Source organism: Bemisia tabaci, chromosome 7 (genome assembly GCF_918797505.1).
Source record: "Bemisia tabaci chromosome 7, PGI_BMITA_v3".
Classification (NCBI taxonomy): Eukaryota; Metazoa; Arthropoda; class Insecta; order Hemiptera; family Aleyrodidae; genus Bemisia; species Bemisia tabaci.
This window is the reverse complement of record NC_092799.1, coordinates 4672435-4700099: the sequence shown is the minus strand read 5'-3', so window position 1 is coordinate 4700099 and position 27665 is coordinate 4672435. Positions and strand designations below refer to the sequence as shown.

Below are 27665 nucleotides of genomic sequence, written 5' to 3'. Positions count from 1 at the left end.
TTATTTCATAGTGAAATAGTCAGGCCAGGCTCAGGTTATTATTTATGATGGCTATGTAATCTTTGGTTTTGAACAAAAAAAAAACAAACAAGACATCCAATGAAGGAAGTTTGCCAAATATGTGAGTGGCTAAATCTCTTTATTTTTCCGTTATTTCACTCCTAATTACATACTTTTCCCTATTTTCATTCAGTATGTAACGTATTCATCCTCCATTTCAAAGTTTTTCCCTTTTCTTGTTACAATTTGCTTCTGTTTTGAAGTCGCAGATACCTGCCTGTATACGATACCTTCACTTTTACTTTTGTACCAACGGATGGAGACAATTCTGATCTTATTCTCTGAAAATTCTATTCACAACTGAACCAGGTAATCCTGCCCTTCTTGTCGCTTTACTCAGCTTTCGTGGGTCAGCTATTTTAATGTCCACAAACCAGTTTGTATTCATATCGCTACATTTTAAGTAGGTCAATTTTAATTTTGCAAACAACTTCTGCGGCAAAACTTGGAAGAAATTATCGATTCCCATTCAAAACATTACCTCTACATAATGTTCTATTACTCTCTTTCTTTGCTTGTTTTTTGTGATCTTCACATGCTCCGTAATGATTTTTCCCGTGGCCATCTCAACCGCAATAGTCTTAGAGAACCATTCCTTAAAGTGAGTTCATCATGCCGGCTGCAAGTCTATTTTTCCAAACAAGCCCAGTTGTTTCCGCAATTCATAGGTGCATCATCAATTGACGTTTTGTGTTCCATCTTGCGCTTGATTAATCCCCTGTTCTGTATTTCAGGTAGAACTTAGAAGGCAATTCCCACGCAGCTACCAGCGTACTATGGCAGATGAGCCTTTTGATTTGCCAGTCTTTGCTGAAAAAAAGAATTTATGGTTGTCCTGATGTTTGACTCTTGAGGTATGAAAACTCCCACGCCTGTTTGACCTTAGCTAGGTCAAACTGTAATCCCAATTGATAATAACTTTCAGATTGGATCACTAACAGTTCATTGTCCCTAGGTCAACCCAGTTACCTATTAAGAGCTGCTAAGTATAAAATTATATCTATAATTCCATCCAATTCTTCCGCCAAGATTTCTTTTTGCTGGAAGTAATTCCTCCGATGAATTCTGACGATCCACTCAATGAGTTAAATTTACATTAGTTTTAAGCGCTTTTTAGTGATGAACTTTCTTATGTTCTGACCTGAGATATTAACAGAGAGGGCAGCATTCGTAAAATTCTTGGCTCAGAGGTCCCTTGACCAAAGTCATTCTGCGTCAGCACTATCGCAGGTGAGGGTCCAACAAATGCGTGAATTGGAACATGAGCAGACCATGGCCAGGCTCTGTTCACCAAGTGGCTAGTACTTGAGCACCCTTGACACTAGAGGCTGCAGTCCACTCATGCTAGCATTCTGATCTGAATTCAGTCCACCAAGTTGGCTTTCCAGGAGAGTAGTTTTTAGAGTAGAAACCAGTTTTACGATGGCCTTTTTACAAAACTGTCATCAACTCAGTACAACAATGCATTAAAATTGATTTAAAGTAAAATAACTCACTTAATCCAAATCGTACAAATTGATTAACATTTTAGCTATGTCTGTAAATATTGTGATCGTTTCTATTCATGAGGGGCTTGAGTTGATAATCAAAATAAAAAATAGGTCTTCAGAGCATATGGAAAAAAATTTGGTTTTAAAACTGAAAAAGAGTACCACTAACAAGAGCCTGACATGGATCGGTATAATGAAACCAATGGCAGAACTTATATCATCTCTACCAAAACCAAGGGTTTAAGTTTTATTACCTATTTTGCTGGAATATAAATCTTGTGAAGATAAAGTTTTATCGTTGTTTTTGAAGTGTTGAATGTTGCATCTGTAATTATTTAATGAAAAAATTGTAAAAAGCAACAAAATGTACCCAGATGCAGTTGTTCATACAACTGCTAAATTGATATCTACAGCTGGGTATGTTTTGTTATTTTTTACAGTTGTTTTATTAGATGAATGTCCACCTCTGCGGCACTGATTTTTCAATAAGTTGCAGTTAAAACTTCCAAACAATTGTGTGAAAAAAATAGAAACTCTTTGTCATTACTCTTTTGCACCATAATTGACTTACCATAACATATATTTTCAGGTTTCTAGAATCACTCCTGTAGCTTCGTGAAAGTTTTCAGTTACAATGGCGACACCTGCAGAAATCGAAGACTTCATGCATGGGCCCTTAGTCACGTGGGTAAGGCTTTCCTTTGTACTCACAATTTCTGTCGGAGCCTTCCAAGTACTACATAATTCTAGATAAGGGGTGAAGGCATTGATATTTCTTACCATTCTGAATTTATCTAGAATCATATTGAATTGTGCTGCAAATTAATTTTCTAAAGTTAATGAATTAAAGAAATGCAATCACTTCAAAAAATGCAGGAAGTGAAGACATTTTGTGAATTTTAAGTTAAGAAAAAAACTCACAATGGGCCTGTTGCAAACTTTTGCTATAGCAAATATATGAGTTGTTCGGTATAGATGATGTCTCAAAAATAATGATGAGCGCATCGGCAAACTCTGAAATGCACTCCTAACTTCACAATCTGTGTATAAAATTTGCATTTTTTTAAGCTTCCCGCTTCAAAAAGGATACTACGGCACAGGTGAACATTTCGTTATAGGAGTCATTCCATTCAATCGCTGCTCAACATGGCCAATGTTTCCGCGCAAGTTGAGGAGAGCACAAAGTCAATCAAAATGGATATCTATCAAAGCGAGAAAAATGTGAATGTAAACTTGCCGATTGTTATCAGGTGGTTAGAATTATCGTCCTGTCACATGTGTTTTGACGGATTGGCGTCAGCTATGTTGAATATTGCATAGTATTCTTGTGAGCAGGGGCTGGATGGAATGACTCCTCTAACGAAATGTTCACCTGTGCCGTGGTATCATTTTTAAGCGGGAAGCTCTAAAAAACGCAAATTGTGAAGTAGGGAGTGACTTTCAGACTTTGCCTCTACCCTAATCGTGATTTTTGAGACATTTTCTATGAGAAACAACTCTTATTTTTGCTCTAGCTAAAGTTTGCAACAGGCCTGTTGCCTAATGGATTTTTTCTGATTGGAAACCGTGCAAAATGGCATATAATGACTCAACTTAACCAGATAGATTTTTAGCACTAGTTACCATTATCATAATTTAGTCATAAATACCTACTGTTAATAGCATATTGATAGTGAAACTGCAAAAATGCGTATTTCGGTTTACGGCGTTGCAAACTTCCTGTCATACTTTATTTTCTACATGGAAAACTACTGAATGTCATTTCTTGAAAATTTCAGTAATTTTTCTTCTCTTTATAAAGAATATTCTGTAAAAACTGCAAGACATAACGTTGGTTCTATCACTTTATAAAAAATAAAATAGGGGCAGAGATTTCGAAACACTGCAACCAAGGTATGCTTTTTGCAATTTCTCTGTCAATATTGCACTCTAGTGCTGTTTGGAGGTGTGTACTCATGCATTTTTTTTTATTTTTCAGCTACGGTCATGTCTGGAAAACCCAGAAAAGTTGCATGATTATGAAGACCTTGTGGATGGACCATTAGTTCATGAAGTTTATCTTCTTATGTAAGTATAGATACCGAAGCTGTGAATCATAATTGCAAGTCTTTTCTTAAGATTTTTTTTTTTTTTTTTTTTTCCAAAACTTGTGTCACTAGAATTCATGTTTAGGATCAAGGTCAATATTCGTCACTTCTGAAACAAAGAAATGTATCTCCATGTGCTGTTTTAGTATTCCTCACGGCATTTTTTTTTTTTTTTTTTCTTCTTTTTTAGTATAGAATTGTCACATGAATTTGCCTGACATTTTCAGTGATTTTTCTTAAAATTTGTGATAAAAGACATGCAAACTTTTGAGAACATTCATGGGATGGTTCTCCCATGAAAAAATATAATTTTTGTATAATTACTGAAACTGCACTGACAAGATATGTTCCTTTGTGAAGGAAATGACATATTTTAAGCTGCTCCTTTCAACAACTTTGAACTGAAGTTTTTTTCTATTCTATTAAAGATTAAACAATGGCACCTAGTCGTGATAAAAATTTTGATTAAGCCTAAAAATTCAAAAGCCTAGGTCACAGAATCAAACTGAGCTATCAATCTGACAAGGTCAGAGTTCTGATTGGTTTTCGCATGCCAATTAGATATCAGTGTGCCATCAAATTCCTGCAACCTGCAGTAATTTGATGACATAGAGACCTCTAATTGGTATTCGCGAAACCAATCAGAACTCTGACCTTGTCAGATTGATAGCTCAGTTTGATTCTGTGACCTAGGCTTTTGAATTTCGAGGGTTTTTTTTTTTTTTTTTTTTTTTTTTTGGTTTTACAAGGAATCGTTAAAATTTGTGGTTTTCTTTGATGCAAATCCTAACTTAAATTTTTAGGGAAATGCAAGTTAATTCCTTTCTGCTGAACTTTAGTCCTCTTTGTTGTCTTTATAAAGTGTCTAATTTTCATCAGAAAACAATTTTTTGAATGAGGAGAGAATGCTTTATGACAGTAGGAGAAGATGAAATGAAAAAAGGTCAAGGACATTTCTCTCAAAGAGGAATTGATTTTCACTTTTGCCCTAGCCCCTATTTGTGGTCAAAGGAAAATCGGAGACCAAGAGAAAAAGCATAGTATGTCGCATGTCACATCATCAAACTTTAAAGTACAATTTTTTCAAGGAAATACTTCAATTGAAACTTTCATGAAACCTTTACTCGCAATGTTTTCCCTGTTTCAAACCTACCCATGAAACAGTAATAGCCGATTTACCTCGGCAAGGAAACTCATAAGCCTACACAGTTTTTGCGAAGTGTAATGTGACATATTGAGCCTCTCTCGTGCATTTCCTAATTTTCCTTTCTCCTACTCATAACATGATAGCATTATTCATTGACCCACCTCTTTGTTCTGAGATGAAATATGGCGTGAATAATAAATTTGTTCTCCTTCCACAGAGATCCAGAACCCTTGTATCACGGAGTTGTGCCAAGTGTGAGGAATGTTGCACAGAGGATAAAGAACATGAGTTTTATTGTCAAGAACATCAAAGCGCTGTACAAGGTAAATTTTTTTGTTCAACGGGTGTAAACAGTTAATGATGAGTCTGAGATTTCGAAAACATTGAGCCATAGATTTCCTTGAGTCAAGTATTCTTAACTTTCCACAAATTGGAGTCATGAAGATTTTCGGTGCTTATCACTTTTCCTATGAAAAAATAAAACATAATTGGTGACTTAAAACTTTGCAATCCGAGGTATGCATTTTTTGTCATCGATTTCTGTATCTGAAGTGGATACAAAACTTCTTTTTGATCTTATCCTGTTGCAAAATGGATCCCAGAATTCCACCTTTGAACTCTCATTCACAATTTTGGAGTTCACTACGTTTTACGACTACATTATGCAATTAGAAACTAAAATTTCTGCCTCATCTGTAAAACTCATGAGCATAAGAAAACTAATGGTAGGTATATATGTTGTCTCTAAACTAAACCAGAAATTGTAGTTTCGAATTGCAAAATGTAGTATAATCGATCAAAAGTGAAATTAAACAATGAATGAATCTAAGTTATGTATTGAACATTGCAGGAGGAGTTTGGTCAGATAGTTGTTGCTCTCCCTGATGTGATTCGACTAGGGCGTGAACCAGAGAGTAAAGGGGGGCTGGAGGACATGCAGCTTCTTCTTCTTCTTCTAATTGGTTGTGCTGTCCAGGGTCCAAACAAAGAAAAATTCATTGAAGCAATACAAACAATGCCTCCTGACACTCAGATGGGTCTTGTTGCATGTATTTCTAAAGTAAGTGAATCATTTCTGTGTCTCTTTTCACTGTGAATCCCTATGTGAAAGCCGGGATTAAGGTGATTCGTTCAGCTATTTGACGTCGTCTATCAAGCATGCGATTTATCTCATCGATTAGGTAAAGAATCTCGGATGGTTTTGAATTTTTAGCCAAAGAAAGGAGGATAGCCCCTGCGCTTGAGCCCTAAAAATCATTTTAAGTAAAATATTGGCAAAATTCAGAGAAATGAAAGCAGAATCCTGTGTAGAAAAAACCTCGCATTCAATACAGTTATCGATATCTGTATTGAATGCAAGGTTTTTTTTTCCAAACAGGATTCTGCTTTCATTTCTCTGAATTTTGCCAATGTTTTGGTTTAAAGTGAACCTTCAGAATCATGCTCAGGGGTTTTGTCCTTTACTCCTTTTCTAGGTTAAAATTAAAAATCTGGCGAGATTTTTGACCTAATCGATTGGATATATCACAAGCCAGTTTGACCACGTTTGAGAGCTTGATGAATCACCTTAAGGTGACTCTTTTTTTTTCTCACTGATTTCAAAAATACTATATACAACCAGTAGATCAGTTGCACACTTTTTTTAAATCCATTCTCTGAAAGTTCGGATTGAACTAAGCATCTAGGTATTTCTTAAGATTTTTTCAATCCATAACGGCAATAAAACACCATTTTGAAAATGCCGATAATGAGACCTGTTTGAAAGGATATTTTTGGCAGGCTCTGATGACATAGCCAGGCAGGGAAGACAGTGTTTGCCGATTGGCTGAATTCAACTTCAGTTATCGCTTTACAGTGTCATCTTGACTGTCGGCTTTCCATGCTTTTTCTCCCCCCAGAAATAATTCTTTGAACTTTTTGATTACAAACTTTTATGTACGGAAAACAATTTTACAACCCTGCAAAAATTCTGTAGCACTGCCCCACTTATCATTTTATTACACAATGCCCACCATTCATTCCACTGTACCAAATAGAATGGTCAACATGAAGAACCTCAGTGCCCATCAGCTTCACCGTTGTGTAAACAGCGCCTAAAAATCAAGCTTTTGGTTCCCAATAATAAGGGATGCCAGTCTAAAGTGGTGCCCAATAACTCAATTTCTCTGCTTTGTCGAATGTTCAGTCTTATGAAATTGGATTCCCTCTGATCATTAGCAGTAATTTTAGCTGTCTTTTCTCTTTCCATCTTGCCTCTGTAACAGAGCCTGTCCCATCTTTCTTCTTCATTTTTATTCACAGTCCATGGCGAATTCCGTCACATGAATAACATTAGTGAAATCTGATGTTTCAATGACAGCCAATTGACTCAGCGACGTTTTTAACTGCAATACCAAATAGTACGTTTTGTTGTATGTTATTGATGTATTTTTGTCGCTTTCAGTCTCTTATAATGTCGATGTCGTGATTTTTATGTACTTTTGGTAGCTGCAGAGTCAGCAGTCATCTTAGGCAGTCACCTCCAGTTCTGTGTTCATTGCCAAAATATTGACTTACAAATTATAAGTCGAATAATTTACAACATTTCTCCTCAGTTGCAATTTCTGCTATTTCTTTCAAACTTCTTGATTGCCGAGCCAACCACATGTGTAGCCCATTAGGCAACATTGGATACATATGATTACTACGCATGTTGTGCTTCAGCGATAAAATTATTCTCATATTGTGCTATCAGGTTACATGATTGCAGAACTGCATGTTTTTATACTCTTCTGACTGGCGTATAAAATACAACCATAAGCGTAGAAATGCAGCATTTTTTTCACCTAGAATTCTTATTGTTTTGAGAGTGTTATCGAAAAAAATGTGTTGGCCTTTTGAGATAAATTCGCAAAAATTGAGTGGCAATCACCAAATTAATACTTGAACATACGGGAATCAACCCCAAGTTAATATTAAAGTCTATCAGCACGCATTTTACCATTTTTGTGACATTGTTTTTTCATTTTTTGGTCGCATGTTACTCACTGTATTTCTTGTTGTGTGAACTGTACCAGTACTTTTCATTCATTAAAAAACAAAATAAATAAGTATAACAGGATATGCACTTCTTCTACGTAAACTGCAAAAGTTTCTACCGTATGAACGACCAAACTGAAAAGATAGAAAATCAATAAGAGGCAATTTTGAAAATTTTAAAATCTGATAATGCAGTGGCACAGAGAGTTGAATAGATTAGTTGAATTGAAATAATGATAATCGGGCATATTTATTTATCCGAAATCAGCCTAACTACTTCGGACATTGTCTAATTTTTTCTGATTTTTTATTTTTTGAACAGAAAATGAGCAACATTGACACTTGAAATTTTGGGAGAATATTTCTGTATAATTTAGGATAAATTCACAGAACGTTTAAAGACGTCAAATAATTTAGTTTTCTGTTCATCCAGACATCTGCAACCTCTGCACAAGCTAAAGCTGAATCTTTCCTCCAAGCCAAAGTAAAGGGAGGTTAATACTCTGTAGGTTCTCTCTCAACATTCATTTTCATGCTAGAATTGTAACTCCAGGCTTTAGGACTGGCATCTGTCTTTGCTAGTTCCAAATTGTAATTTTCTTGTTGAGAGGAAATGATGAAAAAGTTTTGCCATCTGCCTCACTCGTTTAGATTGACATATGATATGGTTCTAAGCATCCGTATTTGCTTTATCATCTTTTCAGGTCACTGAAACCCAAGAAATAGTAATATCCGACGAGGAGGTCCTGAAATCTGAAGGTCTTTTAATTTCCCATATTAAGAAGCTTGCCGATGATAGAGACAGGTATCTAACACTCTGGTCGGAGCATGACGAATCAAGGCATTCATCCTCGTTAGCTGCCAACTCATCCATGAGCAACGCTCTTGATTTGGCAGAGTGTAAAGCCCTCATGCGGAAGCAGCGACTAGAGCTCGATGAGAAAACAGAAAAAATGCTTGAACTCAAGGCGGATCTTGAAAAACATACTGCCACTATTGCCAAACTTAAAGCTAGGGTAAGTCACCTTCTTCCACAATATATTCAGGAGTAGATCCTGGGCTCAGAAAAGAAAACACTTACTCGTTGAACAATCCCATTTTTTCTCCTTTTTTTTTAATACTTCGAAATCCTTTAATTTGTTGCAACTAACAACTAAAAATAGGCTGAAAAAATATCGGACTTTACAAAAATAAGGCTGTGGATTTATCTGAACTGGTTTTTTTCTTTTCTTTTTCTTTTTTTGTGTTGTTCAGAATCAAAATACATAACACTTACTGTTTTTTGTCTTGTTTTTCAGAAGTGTCTAAGTGAGCTTAAATGGTCCAATCTTTAATGAGTAAATCTTTCTAAAGAAATCTACATGTCAGCTCCTCTAGCGAGTTGTAAGATGCATGTTCTCACATTACACTGACCTGGCATACCCCCAACTGGACTCAAAGCAGAATTGATGATTATAGAAATTAGAAGTCCTGAGCATTTTAAGAGTTGATTTTTAAACTTGGTAAATTGTAAAATGAAATATGAATGCTCTAGCTCAAAGTTGCTATCTTGTTTATGATAGTAAGAAGTTAGTTAATTTTTTCTCGCACTCTGAGCACAGTTAATACAAGTAAAGCAAAGCAAGAATTGAAAGGGAATAAGAAAAGTCAATTCAATTTGGTTGCGGAGTTGAAGAAACTAATTGACCACTTGACCCAGGTTGCGTGGCAAGTTGCACGAAAAATAGGAAGGTCAGCGCTTTAGAGTTTGAAATCGTGTTTTTCGCCTAGTTACTGTGGAAATTGTGTGCATTAACTAACAAATACACGATGTAAACACAAAACTACCATTTTGAAAATTTTGGGGAAAAGGGGTTTCAAGTTCTAAAGTGGAAGGGCTAGTAACTTTCTGCATTTGTGTTCTGGTATGCTGCTTTGGTTGCATTCTAACTGAATCGCTCGTTATGAATTTGTAATGATTTGAACCTTCTTTGTGTTTCAGGAACGAGAATTGACGCAGCAGGCAAGAGAGCTGAAAGCTTATCGAGACGAAGTGGATGCATTACGAGAAAAAGCAGAAAAATGTAATAGACTAGAAAATGATGTGACCAATTACAGAGACAAACTCATCGATTTACAATACTTGAAAGACAGAGTAGAAGGCACGCTTAAAGAAAATAGAATTTTAGAGGAGAAAATCGAGCTTCTAGAAGATCAATTAGATAAAGCGCGAAAAAAATGTGATAAAACGCTGGAGTTAGAAAGGACAAACATTAAAATGCATCAAAAAATCAATGAACTAGATTTGGTAAGTTAGTTTGTAAAAATTTTGATCAGCTTCCTAAGAAAAAATATTTTTAGGCTTTCCTCCCCTTCTGTGTTGTAGAATAGGCAAAAAATTGGAAGGAAGTGGAGTTGAGCGCTGGGGAAAGTAGTCAGAAAACTTGACTTTTTCAAATGTCAGGTTTCAGCTCAAATAGTAACAAAACGTATTCATGTCGCTGAAGATAAATTATTTATGCGCCATACGTGCACTTACAAAGAGCCAAGATTAAGTGCAATGCATCTATGATTTCAACAAATGAATTGTTGCATGTAACAACTCAGAATTATCCAGTGTAATTGATAAATCGTCACCTTCCGGGCAAAGTATCACAAGCGCCATGCGACGTTTCAAAAATTCCGCCGCCGTTTTATTTTTTTACAGAGAAATAGTTCAACGAAGCTGTCCGGAAATTTCACTGAATTTTCTTTGCGATGCCGATAAAATTCAGTGAAATTTTCAAACAGATTCAACCAACAATTTCTCTGTAATAAAATAAAATGGTGGCAGAAATTTTGAAGCGTCGCATGGCGCTTGTGATACTTTGCCCGGAAGGTGATGCAATGATGTCCTGATGGTCTAACTGCAAAAATGCACTTCTTGTTTTATGGCATCGCAGTCGTCCTGGCCTACTCTATTTTTTACATGGAAAACTACTTTCATTTACGGAACTAAGTCATTTATTGAAAACCTTAGTGATCTCTTCTCGATGTAAAAAAATACCCCTTTCAAGTCATGATATTGGTTCGGTCACTTTTAAAAAATAAAATAGGAGCTAGCTGAAGTTATGTGAACATGGAATTTTTTAATGATTCAATGTATGTTGTCTTTTGCAGGAATTAGAAGCGCAGGCGGAAAAGATTCATCAACTCCAAGACGAGAACGTGCAGTTAACTCTTCTCTACAAATCAAACTTAATTAATAGTTCCTCTAGTAATAATATGGACGATAGTGATATTTTTCCAGGTATATTCTTGGTTTCATTGATCAAAGTTTTCAGCATTGTTTATCAGAAATCAGTTGGGTGAATCGAAAAGTGAGAGAATTAATGGGAAGAATCAGGAAATTTGGCAGGTAGCGCGTTGACTCAGCAACTTCAGCAAGTGGGTTTGAGAGAGCATGATCAACGTTAAAGTGCCTTTTTCCTTAATCTGAGTCTTTAGAAATGAAAATTTCGTCCATAATCTAGTCAAGGTTAACGCACTTAATCAAAAGAAAAAAAATCTAAGTAGTGATTTGGACTGAAGGTCGGGAAAAGTCGGGATAATGTGGAACTTCGCAAATTTTAGGGCTGGGGGAAAGCAAAAAAAGTAAGAAAACTGGAAAATGAAGAAATAATGGAAATCCTGTGTTTTCAAAAGGGGGGAAAATTTGTAAATATGACCGTTTCTTTATTAATTTTTGCCCTCAGTTCTGTAATCAGTATAGTCATTGTAGTTATCTTTGTTTGAAATGAAAATTTTTAGTGTCCCAGCTTAATTTAAATCGTTTGGTATGAACCTATTTTATCAGTCAGTTTGCAAGCTCTTAAATTATTTCAGCCAATGCTTTGTCAGAATATTCATCTCTGTTTCTGTACGCTTTATGTTTAGGTACTTTAGACAACAGCTTATCAGAGCAGTTGACGAACACCGCTCAGACAAGAGCACTTGAGCTAGATCTGGAAAATAGGAGACTTCTCACTGAGATCGAATCCCTGCAAGAATCATTGAGAGGTCAAACCAATGAAAAAATCCTAGAATTAGAGAAAGAGAAGAAAAGATTATCTCTTCAGGTACTCCATTTTTATGTATTTATAAACTCTCATCATCAAGTGATAAATTTTGGAGGAATGTTGAAGTAAATGATCCTCACTTGCATGAAAGAAAGTTCACTTTTAGAATATCTGGGCAAACTCGGCAGTTTCCCGTTAAGCTAACAACTGTAGCAGATGCTATCGATGCAAGATTAGACCCATTTGTATTTAACCCAAGATAGTGGAGGCATTTTGGCTGCACCCTCACTACTGCGGGCAGTATTTTTTCAATTGCCCACCAATAGGTAAGGCTGGTTAAAATGCGCACGACAAGTGATCTATGATTTTATCCCAGCACAATCATACTATGGGATGGACAACTACCAGATAGCCACACTCTCCCTCAGAGCACTGCCTTGCAGATACAGCAAAGTAATTGGAGAAGCATGGTCGTTGATAGCCATGACAAATTGATCTTTAAGTGTCTTTAAAAACGCATCATCACTAGAGATTGAACTCAGGACTTCAGTGCTTGCAGTGTGTTATTTTAATCATTACACTTCCAAAGCTGGCCAGAATTGATAGATTTATCTCTTTAGGGTCGTATTTCAGCACTAGCGCAGACAGTTTAACAGTCATTCCTTAAACAGCTCCTTTCCTGAGGAGACCCCATATGCTTTACATTTTGATAAAGGAAGGTTCAAGGAGATCCTAAACGTAGCGTCATTAAAAGGTCAAGTTTTCCAAACCTTTGTTAAATTCAGCTGTATAACTTTGGAAATGGGTCTTTGCAAGGGATTACAATTATTATAAAATTATACTGCTACAAAAAATATAAAACTTGGAAGAAAATACACCACAAGTTTCAATTTTATTTCGATCTCTGATAAACTATGAAGAATGTACTCTTAAAATTTCAAGTTTTAGCGTTGAATCCATTTTAAAATAAAAAAAATCAGAGAAAATCAGGCAGCGTCTAATACTGTTAACCTGATTCTGGCTAATCCAACCAACTTGTCTAAAGAACTGGTGAAGGGTGAACTCATAGTTAACATTAAAACTATATGTCCTGAAACATCCTGAGATGCTTGTGTAATTTTAGCCTTCTTTTCTACCAATTTTTTTCAGTTTTTTGTGTCATATATGTCGGGCTACCATAGTCTCAAAGTTTGATTTATTACAAATATAATACATAAAATTAAACAAATATATTAAAAATATATATAAAATATGGAATATATATATTAAAAAAACCTCTTTATTCAATGATGAACATTTTTTTCCCCTCAGGTTGACAGTTTGGAATCATCAAAGAAAAAACTAGCGCAGACCAATTCTGAGTACGAAAAAAGTTTAAACGAATACAAACTTGAAATTAAAAAAACACACGAATCAAAAGAATTACTTCGAAACCAACTGCTTGTAAGTAATGAGTCCTCAATGTACTTTTCAAATTTTATAATGTTTCAATTTTTTCCTGACGTTTCCCCATTGAAGGGATGCTATAAAGTAGTCCTATTGGTATCCTGTGAAAATGGTCAAATGTAACTGGCAGTAGTGGAGTCCCTCTCTTCTTTCAACCCTGTCATACGGTCTACATAAAAGAAATAGACAATAAGCTCTAGGAAATGTAGGGTCTTGGATGGTATGAAAAGCATTGATAAAAATCCTTCTGTGATTTTCTCCCTTCTAAATAGAATTTGACTGCTCACAGAAAAAAGACATAAGCCAAATCGTCAGTTGAGAGATTTTTATTCAGTCAGATAGAAAGATAGGAATAGAAAGCTTGGTAAATCAAATAAATTTAATATGTTTAATCATAACATTTTTTGTAATCTCAGGAAAAATACATTTTCTACAGATAAATAAAGTTAAAAAATTTACACTTATTAAAATTATTTTTTCCCCAATAAATATTGAGTGAATAATTAAAGTTCTGGCAGAGACAAATTGGACACCTTTTGATTCCCATGAGGAAAATCAAAGCTAACTTTAAGATTGAATATTGAATACAGGAGAGAAACTTTCATAATACTATTGTTATCGTAATACTTAAGAATCTTATCGATAAGTTTCTTAACAGGTTTTTTTTTTAATACATTCCAAACAATTAGCTGCAAGCAGTTTACTTCATATTTAAACCGCATTTTTGTTATACTATTTTGGGCTTTGTTCCAAAGTTTGTCTGCTCTTTCAAATGAACTTGAACGACAAGATTCGGATCCTCATGATTGCTGCAATCAGTTGTCAAAGATTCGTTTCAAATGAGCTCATTTGTTTGAAAAATGTTTATTTTGTTAAATCTGTACTCATTATGTGAAATATTTACCTGTAATTGTAGGCTCGCAGCAAGGAAATAGATGACCTGAACAATGAGAGGCAAAAATTAGAACGAAAAATTGAAGAGCTGGAACAGAGCTTAGAGTTGGTGCGACAACAAGCTGACAGTATTACTGAGGTGCAAGAATTGAAACACAAGATCTCATCCTTGGAAAAGAACGTTCTCAAGCTGCGGGAAACGAATGAGGTATGCATGGGAGTCCTCCCTTCCTCCAGTCGGTTCTTTCTTACTTTGATTTAAGTGCGATCGAGTCCTTATCAAGGAAACTGATCACTGGTTTAACATGAACAATAGCAGTTTTTGCAAAAGCAATTTTTGGTCAATGAGCAGAGCATGTCAAGAGATACTGAGTTTCAAGAAGAACAGACGCGTTAATTTAAATTCTCCTTGCCTGAAAGTTTTAGATCCTTCAAAAGTAAAGTTTCAAGTATTCTAGACCAACATTTAGTGATTTCTGTACAAAATCGCAAAACTCCAGTACAAATAGCTGTAAATGAAATTTGAAAATGCAGAGTTATGCACCTCTCTGTCTGTTTTTATTATGGAGGTGATCATTTAGGTTTGCGCTAAAGTAAGCACTCCTGGAAACTTACTCTCGTGTTCCCTCTCTTTAGTTCCATATTTGGAATTGACGATGTAGCTGTGGTGTCACGCTCATATTTGCTCATTTATGCATTCAATATATTTCACTATATTTTCACATTCGTCTTTTTGTTGTAGTATTTTAACTATGACGAAGATATATACATACACAAAGATACTTCCAATAATATGTTTGAAATCCTGGTCTCAAACACCCAGAAACAATCTAGGATAAAAAAAGATTCGTAAAAAATCATCATTATGACACATCTAGGAAAAAGACATGTCTATTAAAAAATTCCATTGATTTACTTTTTTCCCCCTCAGCTAGTCTTTCTTTTTTCTTTCTTTTTTTTTCATTAATGCTCATTATTTACCGTTGAAACGAACCTTTAAAATTTTTTTTGAAAAACTCACGCTTTCGCTAATTGAAAATCTCGATTATTTCATTCAAATTTGAAACGAACTTTTTGTCCATGTAAGTAAAAATTTTTTCAAAAATTAATACAGCTTTTTCAATAGTACTTCCAATTAAAAAGGTTTCATGAAGAATGGAAAGTAATTTTTTCCCTCGTTTTAATCATAATTATTCTACAAATGATGATACATCTTTTCATAAAATTAACTCTTTTCTAGTTCAGAAACCTATCAAATAGTGATTTTAATGCATTAGTTTTATTCCCTCCCTTATTTCGTAATCAGGAACAGGCTGTGGAAATGGACAAACTAATTTCAGAAGCAGAAGTGAATTTACGGGAGAAAACCCAATTTAAGAAACAAGTAGAGGAACTTCAACAACAGCTTACAAGGTTTGTCTTTTTTTTCCTCCTATTTTTTTCTTCTCCATTTTTCTCTACCTATCATCGACAGGACCTCAGTAGTCGCTCAAGCTGTCTGTGAAACCTATATTTTTGGTACAATGTTTCTTTGCCCCTTTATTTTGAAAATCATCAAAGTTTATCAAAGGCTATCTCAATACACTGAGCCTAGTTTTTATGGTCTTCCAAAATTTATATGTTAAATAGGTTTCGTATTAATTTTTAGTTGAAGAATGCCTCAACATAATTAGACGTACAAATGAAAGTTAAGTAAATTTTTCCTGCAATTATGACCTATGGTTTTTTTTTTATATAGGTTACATGAAGTAGAGCAAGAGTACAGAGAACTGAAAAGCAAGTACAACATTGATAAGCAAACTCTAGCAACCCTACAACAAGACCTTGTGAATGAGAAGATGGATCGGCAGCGAATGGCTGAGAACACCGTAGATTCAAACGTAACGAATTTGAGCAACGCAAAATTAGAAGTCAGTATCAAGACATTACAAACGCAGATTACATCTTTGAAGGCAGAACATCTTGCTTTGCAGTTAGCCAATTCACAGCTTGCAGCAGAAAAGGAAGAGGTAGTGTTTTTCATTTATTTAATTTTTTTTAATTCTGTCTACATAAGTGGGTAAGATGTTTGTTATGAGTTCAAAAAAGACAGCAGATTTAAGGATTTCATGTTGTTTTCTCTCTTTATTCTATGATCAACAAGTTGCAAAGTACATATTTGGAGATTCTGTGTGCGGAAATTCCACTGTTTTTTTAGCAACTGTAGTCTAATTTAAAAAAATGCAGCTTAACATAGTGCTTATACTAGTGTCAGTTTAATTACCTCAAGAATTCACACTTTTTAATGTTATAAATAGATAAATCCTAGTAAAACTTGAATCTCCCTTTTTATCCACCCAGACAATTGGATGGCTTCCCGTAGAACCTCAGAGTACTTTTAAATAGCGCGGAAATCCCTCTCTAACAAGCCACTAAGCAATTTATATGTACTTTTCTTTGCAGATAAGTAAGGAATGCGAAAGATTGAAGGAAAACCATGAAAGGCTGTCGAAAGATCAGCTTAGTTTGCAAAAGCTTCACGAACAGTTAACAGCAGACAATGACGAGCTTTTAGAAGCACTCCAAACTGCGAAGAATTCTATCAACGATTATAGAACAGAAAACAGGAATCTCGAAGATGAAGTCGCAGCACTTAAGTGTACGCAGCAGATACTGGAAGCAGAAAAGGAAACTTTAGGCCTAGAATCAAAATCACTCACTAATTTAAGACACGAGCACTCGAATTTGAAAGAAGACTTCAGACATCTGTACGCAATCAACGAAAAGACGAAGGCAGACTATCAAAGGCTACAGGATAAGTTAACGCTTTATACAGCAGATAATGGAAAATTAAGATTGTCCTTGACTGAGTTGGAAGGGCAGGTAGCAAGTTTCAAAGACATCATAACATCTTTGGAGGTGGAGAAAACCAAGCTGAAAAACAAATGTGAAGTGCTGATACAAAGTAACGAGGGTCTCGAGGTAGACAAGAGGACTCTGATGGAGCACGTTTCTCTGATTCTCGGCCAGTATAATGACTTGTTGAACCATTCGTTAGAGGACAAGGAACATCATCATTCGGAGGAGAAGCAGTACGCAGACAAAGTCAATAACCTGCGGAGGCAAAAGGAGAAATTAGAAGAAAAGATTATGGAAAATTATAGGCAGATGAATAGTGTCTCTAGTAACAAAAATAGGTGAGTGTTTTTAATGAACCACTAGATCTAAAGCATCTCATTGTATCTCAGGGTTGCCATGGTCAGGGAATATTGGGAACCCCGGGAAATGTCAGAGAAAATGACGAAAGTGTCGGAGAAAAATTGTTAAGTCACCTTAATTTGCTTTCCAGAAAGGGTTTGACAATTCGAACAATAGATTTTGCTGGAAACTATTTCAAATTACATCTTTTAAATCATCTGGCATATCAATAATTGTCGGAGAATTTTACCAAAATGTGTCAGAGGAATCAGGGAAATGTCAGGGCATTTAATCTTCTAAATTCTGTGGCAGCCCTGATCTACAAAATTTCATACAGAACCTATTTAAGTGATGAAAAAACCCAAAATCAAATGAAACATGAGAAATGGACCTCCAGACAGGGTGCAATATGGAATCAGCCATTCTCAAAAAGACTTAAGCGCAACCTGTGAAAATCGCTTTAATTGGCCTGTTCTAAACATCAAAGCTCTATAATATTAAGGTTATTAATCAATCAATCACATTATCAATTAATATAAGTTTTAAAATGGGTTAATTAAGCAGTTTCTACCGTTTTTCTTGTATTCTCATTTCTGGTGCTTGAGTCTTTTGGAGAATGACAAATTCAATTACAACCATAGTATATGTTACCTAAATGACATTTTGCATAGAACTCGATGGACACATTAAAACTTTTGAAATTCAGCTCATAAGTTAAAAAATAATACAATTAGACCTTGATTTATCGGATTTCTCTGGGTTGACAAATTGATCTGGTAAATCGCAGAATTCATTAAATCTTGATCCAAAAATTGAGGTCTTACTGCACCTTGTATCAGAAGAGGAAGGACATTTGGTTGAACTGAACTCTAGTTATTTGCATAATGTGCCTTCTTTGCTGACTGCATTTTGTCTGGAAAAGGCACATATGTAAGGCATTTAGGTAGATTTTAAATACTAGAAACCAAAAAGAAAAAGGATGTAAGCATTCTTGAATTATTCAGATAGGTAAAAATATCTTATGAAAGTAAGTTCGAAGTCTATTTTGATGATGTGCTTCTTCCTTTTTTTGTACCTCCATCAGAAGTCTTCGGTATTTTTTGTCAGATACCTGATCAAATCATAACCAAAAACCTTTAATTTGTGCTCTATTCATTTTTTTTTTCTTTTTACCAGGAAAAGTTTTACGGGCTTAGTTCGAAGCATTAGAAAAGTTGGCTCCGACTTAATTAACAAGGTAATACAATTTTCATTCTGTTTTACAAATTATAGTATGTAGTATTATTAGGTGATTCAAAAAAATATACTGAATAAAATAAATATATAAAGAAAAATCGAAATTTCGCCTGCGAAAATCAAAATTTTTTACTGAATCTTGCTATAGATATTAACCACTCTGAAAGTTATAAAAACTAAGGGGAAATTAACAGATAGAAAATGCAGTCTCAAGGGGTTTCAGCCTTTGTGACAAAATTCATCGAATTGTAGACAAATTTTGTAATGCAAAGTAATTTTAAAGTAGTAAGGAAGAATCTTGGATAATTATTCTCAAAAATTCATCCTTAGGAATAGAGTGAATACATATATATTGTTTCAATTTTGTATAAATTATTTCATCGCAAGAAACTGATATGCTGTTGAATTGACTTATTTTTGCTGAAAATTATCAGCTTGTAATAGAACAAGTCATCAAATTTTTTTTATTTCGTTGCTTAGAGTCGGAAGTCTGCACATGATGATGGTGCTAAGCGAGGGACAGACTCGGATACAAGCCTGGAAGATGTCCGTTCACGGCAAGGTATGCAATATCTTCTCTTTAATTGTACGAATACTGAGTGGCCAAAAACCAGAGACAAATCTATATTATCTAGAGAGAGATAGGTATCTATATTATCTATATACCTAGAGAGAGAGAGTCTTGGTATTTTAGCAAAGGTGGAAGCTTTTACTTCCTGGACTGCATCATTTAAATGTCGACCTACTGTCTTTTTGTCTGTCGAGCAATTTGTTCTGCAAACAAGTCAATGTTTTCTTATTAATAGGGCTGTACGAATAGTGAATTTTCCGAACGAAGCGAATAGCGAATAATTTCGGCGACTATTCGCGAATAGCAAATAATTTAAGTCAATTATTCACAGCTACGAATAGTAAAACGAATAATTTGAAATGACTTTCTTAAGTGTGAAAATTCGCAAATATTACAAACGGTACTCTTGGAGCAACCAAGATATGCGGGCCAGTCGCAATTGCGCTCGCTGTTCGTAAATTCGGCAAAGTCGGTTAAGATCAGAGGAGATCCGCTGTTTGCGATGTCTCGGATGGAAGTGGAAGCCTTGCATAGCCTTACGCAGGTCCTCACAACGTTTCACGATTGCCACTCGGAAATTCGTTATTTTTGATGGCGCGAATATTTGAAAATTCGTTCCTCGTGACGGCGCGAATATTTGAAAATGTCAGTTCAAAAATTCACTATTCGCGACGGCGCGATTATTCGCAATTTGCGAATAGTACGCGAGGCAGACAAAGCGAATATTCGCGAATATTCGTGGCGCAAATAGTCGAAATTGCGAATATTCGCACAGCCCTACTTATTAATGTTAGTCAAGTAAACTTGTTGGCTACACTGCAGTACCCAAAGCATTCGCCAGCTAGGGATGTAGTAGTATAGTTGGCAGACTAGTTAAACATAGTGGGAATTCAAAATGCTATGTATTCTTATGGCGAAATCCCGTTTTTCTTTGTATAAGATCTCTTTGTGAGAGTGAAATTTAAAAATACTTATGGATGAAATAAGTTGAAAGCGTTTTGAAAAATGTGCTCTGAGATTTTCATCCGAAATCGTTTCTTTTTGATGGAATAATTAAGCTTAAAGTGAATCTCAAATGGTGGGAAAATCTACCGTCGTTATGACTGTACCATATTTATATTCTACCATCGATGATAATAGTGCATAGTGCTATATGTGGATGGACCACTGAACTAAAGAACTCTTCCAAGAGGTGGTTTAAGACGATACCAAATGTGGCAATTTTTTAAAATGACAGTTACCTTAGTGAATTTTGAAAATGTGGAGGATACTGTGTCTTGTTTTTTTTGTAGTAACGAAAATTATTTTTTTCTTTCGCAGGAGATACCCTTAGTTGCCTCGGCACGCCCGGTACGCGGCGAGCTGTTTATTACTCAGCTGATGAGAACAACTCAGGCTCAAATGTAAGTAATCAGAGTAAATTCGAGACGTTAAATAGGACTGTTGCATGACCTTGAAATTTTTGTACGAATGTCCGAATTATCCTGTACCAAACTTGGCAAGAAATGAATCTACCTACTGTCACAGTTTACGGGACGGGATGTACTGCCAAGTTTAAGAAAGATATGCGAAGTCTGCTTTTTTTTTTAAAAAAAAAACAAAGGAATTCAAATCTGTTGTACAAGACAAAACTTTTTTTATTGCTTGCATATTTCAAACATCATTAGTAACTTTAATCTACAACTTTAATCTCATGGATTGTAACAAAGAAACCAGTTACTAATTTGGCTGTCATCCTAAAGTATAGAATCTCTTCGTCCAGATCGGTACTCTCCAGAGGATTTCTAAAGTGTCCTAAAATTGTATTCCTCAATGAGCATGTTCAGTAATTCGTAATTCTTGCATTTTTGAAAACTAGAGAGTGCACATGGTTCACAGGAATTCTCCCTGATTTTTTTGACTAATATGAACCCACGAAATATGAGTTCAAAGTTCCGTATTTTGAGCTCCCATTTAAATGCGCGTTGCTCGGGTTATCCAACATGGCGTCCATTCTATCCGTCCGGCGATGCCCACACCTTTGACTTTGCGAGCCGGTGAGGTACCTTAGCTGTGTGTGGTAGTCCAAGAAGTAAACAAACAAACACCGGCTGAATCTATCCGACTCAAAGAGGAAATAAGAGCCTGCATTGAATAGGAAGAAAGCATGGTTGCCTGCTGCTGCCCTGAGCTTTCCACGCTTGCTTTTCGAAAGTAGTCGTTGGGTGTCTGATTGGCTGAAAAGCAAGCGCAGGAAGCTTACTAAAGCAAATTATAAAGGAGTAACCTTTTTCCAAATTTTATATTTTTCCAAAAATGGAGTCAGCTGCCTATTTTCTTTTAATATTTTGTTTTTCCATGTATATTTTAGGAGCCAGATGATAGCACAAAACCTAGTAAAAATGAGAATGATAATCAAAGAACAGATACACCTCAACAAGATCAAGGGTGAGTTCATTCAACTCTCTTATCCTTTTAGTCCTTCCCAGTTCGCTATTCAGAAGTTATTTTGATGTTAAAAATACCTTATTCAGGGTCATGAAACTTATCAAGTTTTGTTACATTTTTGCTTTAACTATATCGGCTGCCTCTCAGGTTTTACTGGGGTATCAATATCTAAATGTGAAAAAGTGTATTTCAAGTGCAATGCTTAAAATTCTTTGAATATGTTTCATTTCCTTCAAGGAAATCAAACCAAAATGCTTCCTTGCGATATTGTATGGTGTCTTTAGAATGAGTGACGAAAATTAACAGAGTTCAATCCAAACTTTTACCTAGTTTTCTTTTAAAAAACAAAAAATAACCAGAGACGCACAACGTTGCAACCTGAGGTGTGCGTTTTCCAACATTAGCATCTATATAATCCTAATGCGCCCTACTTACGAAAGGGGGTGTGAACAAATGTTGATAGATGTCTTTAAGGGTATATGACAAGAGGAGGTAGAAAATGTGACTCAAATTGTTAGTAACAGGATGGCAGAATAGTGCTGATAACTTTTCTGTGGAGAAGTCAAGGCAAAATAATTCCAAAAATGTTCATTAGTTTAAACATTTTGAATTCTATTGAGTAACAGTGCAAGATCAGAGGGGAAGAGTGTTCAGCTCAGGCAGTTGAATTTGAACACCTAACCTTGTCAGGAAAATAACAGTTGTAAGATTCAAATCTTATATGCTGTAGAAATAATCAGTCCTGCTCACTATATTTACAGCAAGACACAAATCAAAAGTATGAAACTCCTGCGTCAGCTCCCGTTTGCTGGGGTTTTTTCTTTCCTTTTTAAATACAAACCAGGTAATGATTTCATTTAACCATGATGATGAGAGTGCCTGTATGAGCAAGTTGTGCATCATACTGAATCGTGAACACTTGTCCTGTCCTTAAGGTTAATCTTCAGCTGTAGTTCCGAAAAAATCCACCACGTCGCGCTGCTAAAATCCGACTCCGAAATCAGTGATTATTTAAATATCACAATAGGTATCTTAAATTCTAAGACTCATAAGTTCTAGCAGCATACGTCTGGAATCCTTAGAAACAAACGCGAGCTTTGAAAGTCTAATAATAAAAGCTGTAAATTGATCCCAGTTTCTCTTACGGGATATCTGTAAGTGCGAGAGAGACAGCTCACGGTGGGAGAGAGATATCTGCCAACTGCTGAGAGCGATCAAGCGCGATTGGTTGCATCAAGGTCATCATGCTTAACCCTACTTTTTTCTGGGATCAAATTGCAGAACTTCAGAAATGACTTTTCACGTTGTTTTTAGGGTCAATAGGAAGAAGAATGTTATAGCTAGAACTTATTTATCTTCGATTTAAACAGAAATTCCTTCAACTTTGATAAAAGCTCAAGGACTCACGTGGTGCTGTACGGACTCTAAAACACAGCGGTGGCGCCCCCTGCGCGGAGAAATTTCTTACTTCACGCAGCTGTAGATACACCTTAAAATTAGCATCTTTGCAAGTTTTGTTGAGCATTGTTTTATTTTTTTTTTTTTTACTAATGATTGCTAAAATTGTTTGAGAATGAATTTTGCTACTTTTATACAAAGATTGTCAATGTCAAATAACAGGTCCATTTATATAACATTGATAACTGGAGGTTAATATTTCCGGGGGGTGTTCAGGTGTTAGCATTGAGGTACCTGATTCCTCCCAATAGGGCTGTTGCAAGGTCCTGGAATTGCTTCATAGGAAGGTGTAATGTATGTAAATTGTAGCAAGGAACATGTCTCTGAGCTTATTAAAGCTCGAAACAGCTTTTTTCACAAACAATAAGGAGCTTAAAGTTATGGTAATGAGAAGAACGTTTCTCGTTGGCTGTCACAGAAGATGATGACCCATGGCTTCAACCACTTTGAAGTGAGTCAATTTTCGAAAACTTTGGAAGTCGTTTTCCCACCTAAAATTAGATTAAATGAAAAAAGGTACGGTACGGGCTTCCTAATTTTTTATGTACCTTACGAAAATGAATATTAAAAAATGTGCAACAGCCCCAATTGAGGAGGAGGAGGGGTTAGAAGCTATGTCACTGTGCTTCACAAGGGAAAATGAGCGTTGAGTGTAGCTCAGTAGTACGTTTAGGTCCAAAATAATAAAGAATTTTGGTCTTCATTGTGCTGAAAAATTATGAAGACAGGAGAATACTGCCCTGCACCGTCAATTGCTCTGGATTACATTTTAGGAAGGTAAAAAGGGCAAGGGGACAGAAAAAGTGTGTTTTATAATTCCGGAATGTTATTTTGATTAAATCGCAGATCAGCTTTTGCTCTCACCTCTCTGTACTCTGATAAATGACTAATTTATGTTCTGTTTGACAGTTTGTTTGTGTACAATCACGTCTCTGTAATTAACCAGTCTCCATCGCACAGTCCGAATTTATCGCAGCAGAATTCGAAAAAGTCATCTCCGGCGGAAGATAAAAACTCGCCCTTGTGGTATGAATACGGATGCGTGTAAACCCCTCTAAATCAAAGTTAACAGCCAAAAATTTTGTATAATTTAATTTGCCTTGTTCTTTACTTTAAGATGATAAATGAGGCACTTTGAAGCAAATGGTCACTTGCAGAAGCATTTATCATTCCTCGTGATCAATTGAAAATTAAGTATCTCTGATTCCAGCGTTGTTTGTGAATTTGGTGCTGTTTCAAATACGCTTGAACTGTCAGTTTTAATTTTTTCCTCTCTGAAGTTTTCGTCTCCCCTCTGTTAGCTTTTTAATATTTTTCCCTGTCGATCTCCTGTCCTGTTAAGTAAGTAAATAGCACATTTGTTTCCGTCTGTTTTTCAGTACCTCATTTATCATCGATTTCCTGATCCAGCGGAATACCTGTTATTTGAAGCATTAATCAGTTTTCTAATTGTGGAACAAAAGTTAGTGACAGCAATTAGGTAAAATAATCTGGAATAGATGTTGATACTTCATTTCAATTTACCAGTGAAGAAAGGTCATTCTCCCTGTATCTTTTCCTTATGGAACTGCAAGAATGAATTGCTTGAACACAAAAAAAAACTGTTGTTCCTGTTTTGATACTGGATGCCAATACCGTTCTACTTACCTTATTTATTCCTTCGGAAGGTTGCAAAATTTTTATGCAAATCGTCAGAAATTTGACATTGAAAAATTGGTAGTTCCAGTATTAGGTATTCTGCTGTGATCTCTCTTGTTTGGTTGACGAAAATTCCTTCCTGCATTTTCTCTTTGTATGCCTTTTTTTACCATGTTTATTTATCCCTGTGAAGTTCATTGACTTTTTACCCTTTTTACATGTGCACTTATGTATATACGAGCATTTACCTCACGTTGTTTCAATCAATGCCTGAATTCACTCCCTTATTTTAGTGTTTTTATACTTGTCCCATACCTAATAAATGCTCCCCAATACCGCAACAGTACTTTTTCAAAATAACTCGTTTAAAATTAGATGCCTTTTTTTTCGAAGTATCATTTTTTCTATTTTAATACTTATTTACCTAGGCGTGTTGCGTTGTTATCGTCAAAAGTTTAGAGCTTAGTTTCGATTAGTCTGTAGTGATTGCCTATTGATGAGCTTCTGTCTTTTTGATTCCTACTGTGACTTTTTCATTTTTAAAAAGTGCAGGTTTCTCCTAGATATTTTTAATTATACTTAATCTTCAGTGTTACTTCACTGAAACTAGACTTTATTTAAGTCCTAACAAAGACTTGGAAGACAAACGCTTGGTCTCTATCTCCTGGTGTTCGGTTAGTGCAGTTAAGATTTTACATAATGAGCACTGCTCACTTCCTCTTTTCGTGTTTCTTAGCTTCCTTCACTTTTCCTTCATTAACTTTATCATTAACTAATTTTTTCTCTGAGAATCCTCAAGTATTGAATCAACGAATTTATGTATTCCTTTTTAAATTGGTACTTAACGCACAACTCACTCTTTCATTGTTTATTTTTTCAAGAATCATGTTATGAACTTTTTACTCTAAGTTTTTTTGTTGTATGCTTCTCCAAGATTTGAGGTTTTAAAATTAGATTTTAAGGTCAGGGGTTTCCTCATGTCTTACCACTTTTGGTTTGACTTCCGTTACAAGATGAATAACTGATTGAAATTTTTTTATACTTTGCTGTATTGTGCCTGTAAATTATTTTTTAAGATCTGCTTTAAATTTGCTTTAAGAACGTTTAGTACCATTTAGCCCTCTCAATAGGGCAATACCGCGGTAATTTACAATAACTGGCTACAACTGTTGCTGCATTATTCTGCTCTAAAGTCTTGTCATCATCAGAGGGAGCTGATATTGGACCGGTAGGGAGTAATTAATGGTGCTCTGAATATTTTGCTAAACTACCGCTCTAATTGTTGAGGTTTTAAACCAGAGATTAGTAACTGTACCGTCATTGTATGAATGGTTTAAGTAAACCAGGTTAAACAAGCATTCCCTCTCATACAATAAAATAACTGGAAACGTAGCCCACAAATTTTAGTTAAAATTAAAATGCTGAAAACTTCATTCATGTATACGTCAAATTTTGAAAGCGGATATGTTTCATCTATACAGGAAGAACATCATTAGGTAATGATCATGCCACAGCTGATGATTTCCGTCCTGCATTGGAAGAAATGCGTTTGATTGTATTTGACGAAGATGTGAGTGAAATAATTAGCATCTTAATTTTATAGCCCTTCTATGTTTTTAAACCTCCAACAGTAAACGTTTCATTCAACACAAAGCTTAGAAATTCACATCTGAGCTAAGAGCTAATGTTTACAACCAACACTAAGAAAACGCAGAATGTGAGGAACTGATTAAATTTGTCTGTCTCAATGGGTACAACTCGTAAGCCCCTGTATTTAAATTTCTTTTCCTCTTAAATTTTGGTCTAAAAACTAAACTCTGAAGATGCTAAAACTGTTCGGTGCTTAATGCTAAAAATACTCTTGTTAATAAATCACAGATTATTGAATGCAGACCATAAATACAGTCTTATGTTATTACTTTTTTTGGATGTTATGTGGAACCCTTTCTTGCAGGGAACAAATTAAATGTTGATTTAGCATTTATACTGTTAAAAAGATGTCTGACAAGTTTCAAATGCTGATTTTACATTACAAAAATGCTAACATAACATTTTAATTTGTTCGTTTTGCAGCAGGCGTAGTTAAGTTAGCATTTGTTAAAATGTAGAATCAGCATTTGAAACTTGTCGGACATTTTTTTAACAGTACATATGCTAAATCAACATTGAATTTTTTTCCGTGTATTCATAGTCTCGTAGATTCTGAAATTTTTATGTTATCTTTTGAATATTAATGAAGATGCATCTAATGTAAAAAGGTCAAAACATTGTTCATTTCTTTTGACTGTGTTAAAAAATACGAATGGCTTTCATAATATCATTTCTTTCAGACTGGCACGATTGATAGGTGCATTTGGTGTGTTTTTTTCGGAAAAGAAAGTATTTTAAGAACCTTTTTAAAATTGGATTTCAAAATCATTTAGAAATAACTTATTTATTGTTCCTAAATTTTCTGTTTCTCTTTAAGAATGTTTTGAAATGACTGTAATACTAAATATGCCAAATGTAAGTGTTTTGTGCAGTTTTTCATTTTCTTTTCAGTATCAATGACCATTCTTTATAGTATTCCAAAAATTGTTTCCTGGTCTCCAAAGCAACTGCGATTTTGTAAGTTTTACGTTTTTTATTAGTTTCAATAGTCAAATCTTTCTTTTTTGTGTACTTCCAGTGAAGAAATCTCTTCGTAATAACAATCAATAGGTATTGCTCACATTGAAGTATCATTTATCAGCTTTTTTTAAGATTAAGAAGATAACATGTTATCGCAAATATTGTTTCCGTCAACTTGTGAACTCTCTTCTTAGTTTTTCCAACAAAAATCAACCATTATATAGAATTCTTTCCTAGTTATCAACTGGATTTTTCATTCCTTACGCTTTTTTTTTCTTGCATAATGTCACAAAACAGATGTACAAATAATAACTTTGGTGACATGAGAAATGTTACTTGTAATTTTTACAAATAAACTCTTTCAAAAGAATAAAACAAATTAAAAACATA

The 27665-nt window shown here is 35.1% G+C and overlaps 1 protein-coding gene across 2 annotated transcripts; it reads left to right on the top strand.

Annotated features, from left to right (window-relative positions):
- The first annotated feature begins 12 nt into the window (after window positions 1-12).
- LOC109035673 (uncharacterized) lies at window positions 13-27665 on the top strand. 2 transcript variants are annotated; one of them, XM_019049384.2, is made up of 20 exons: window positions 13-121; window positions 795-914; window positions 2140-2238; window positions 3529-3617; window positions 5002-5107; window positions 5635-5844; window positions 8507-8818; window positions 9784-10089; window positions 10941-11070; window positions 11697-11878; window positions 13130-13261; window positions 14181-14366; window positions 15465-15571; window positions 15897-16167; window positions 16601-17334; window positions 18512-18572; window positions 19052-19133; window positions 20463-20545; window positions 21493-21569; window positions 23937-27665. In XM_019049384.2, exons 3-20 carry the CDS (start codon window positions 2185-2187, stop codon window positions 24073-24075), a joined length of 3261 nt encoding a protein of 1086 aa, XP_018904929.2. In that variant the 5' UTR covers window positions 13-121; window positions 795-914; window positions 2140-2184; the 3' UTR covers window positions 24076-27665. The 2 variants fall into 2 exon arrangements, with proteins under 2 accessions (XP_018904929.2, XP_018904928.2); XM_019049383.2 differs by having other exon boundaries at window positions 72-369.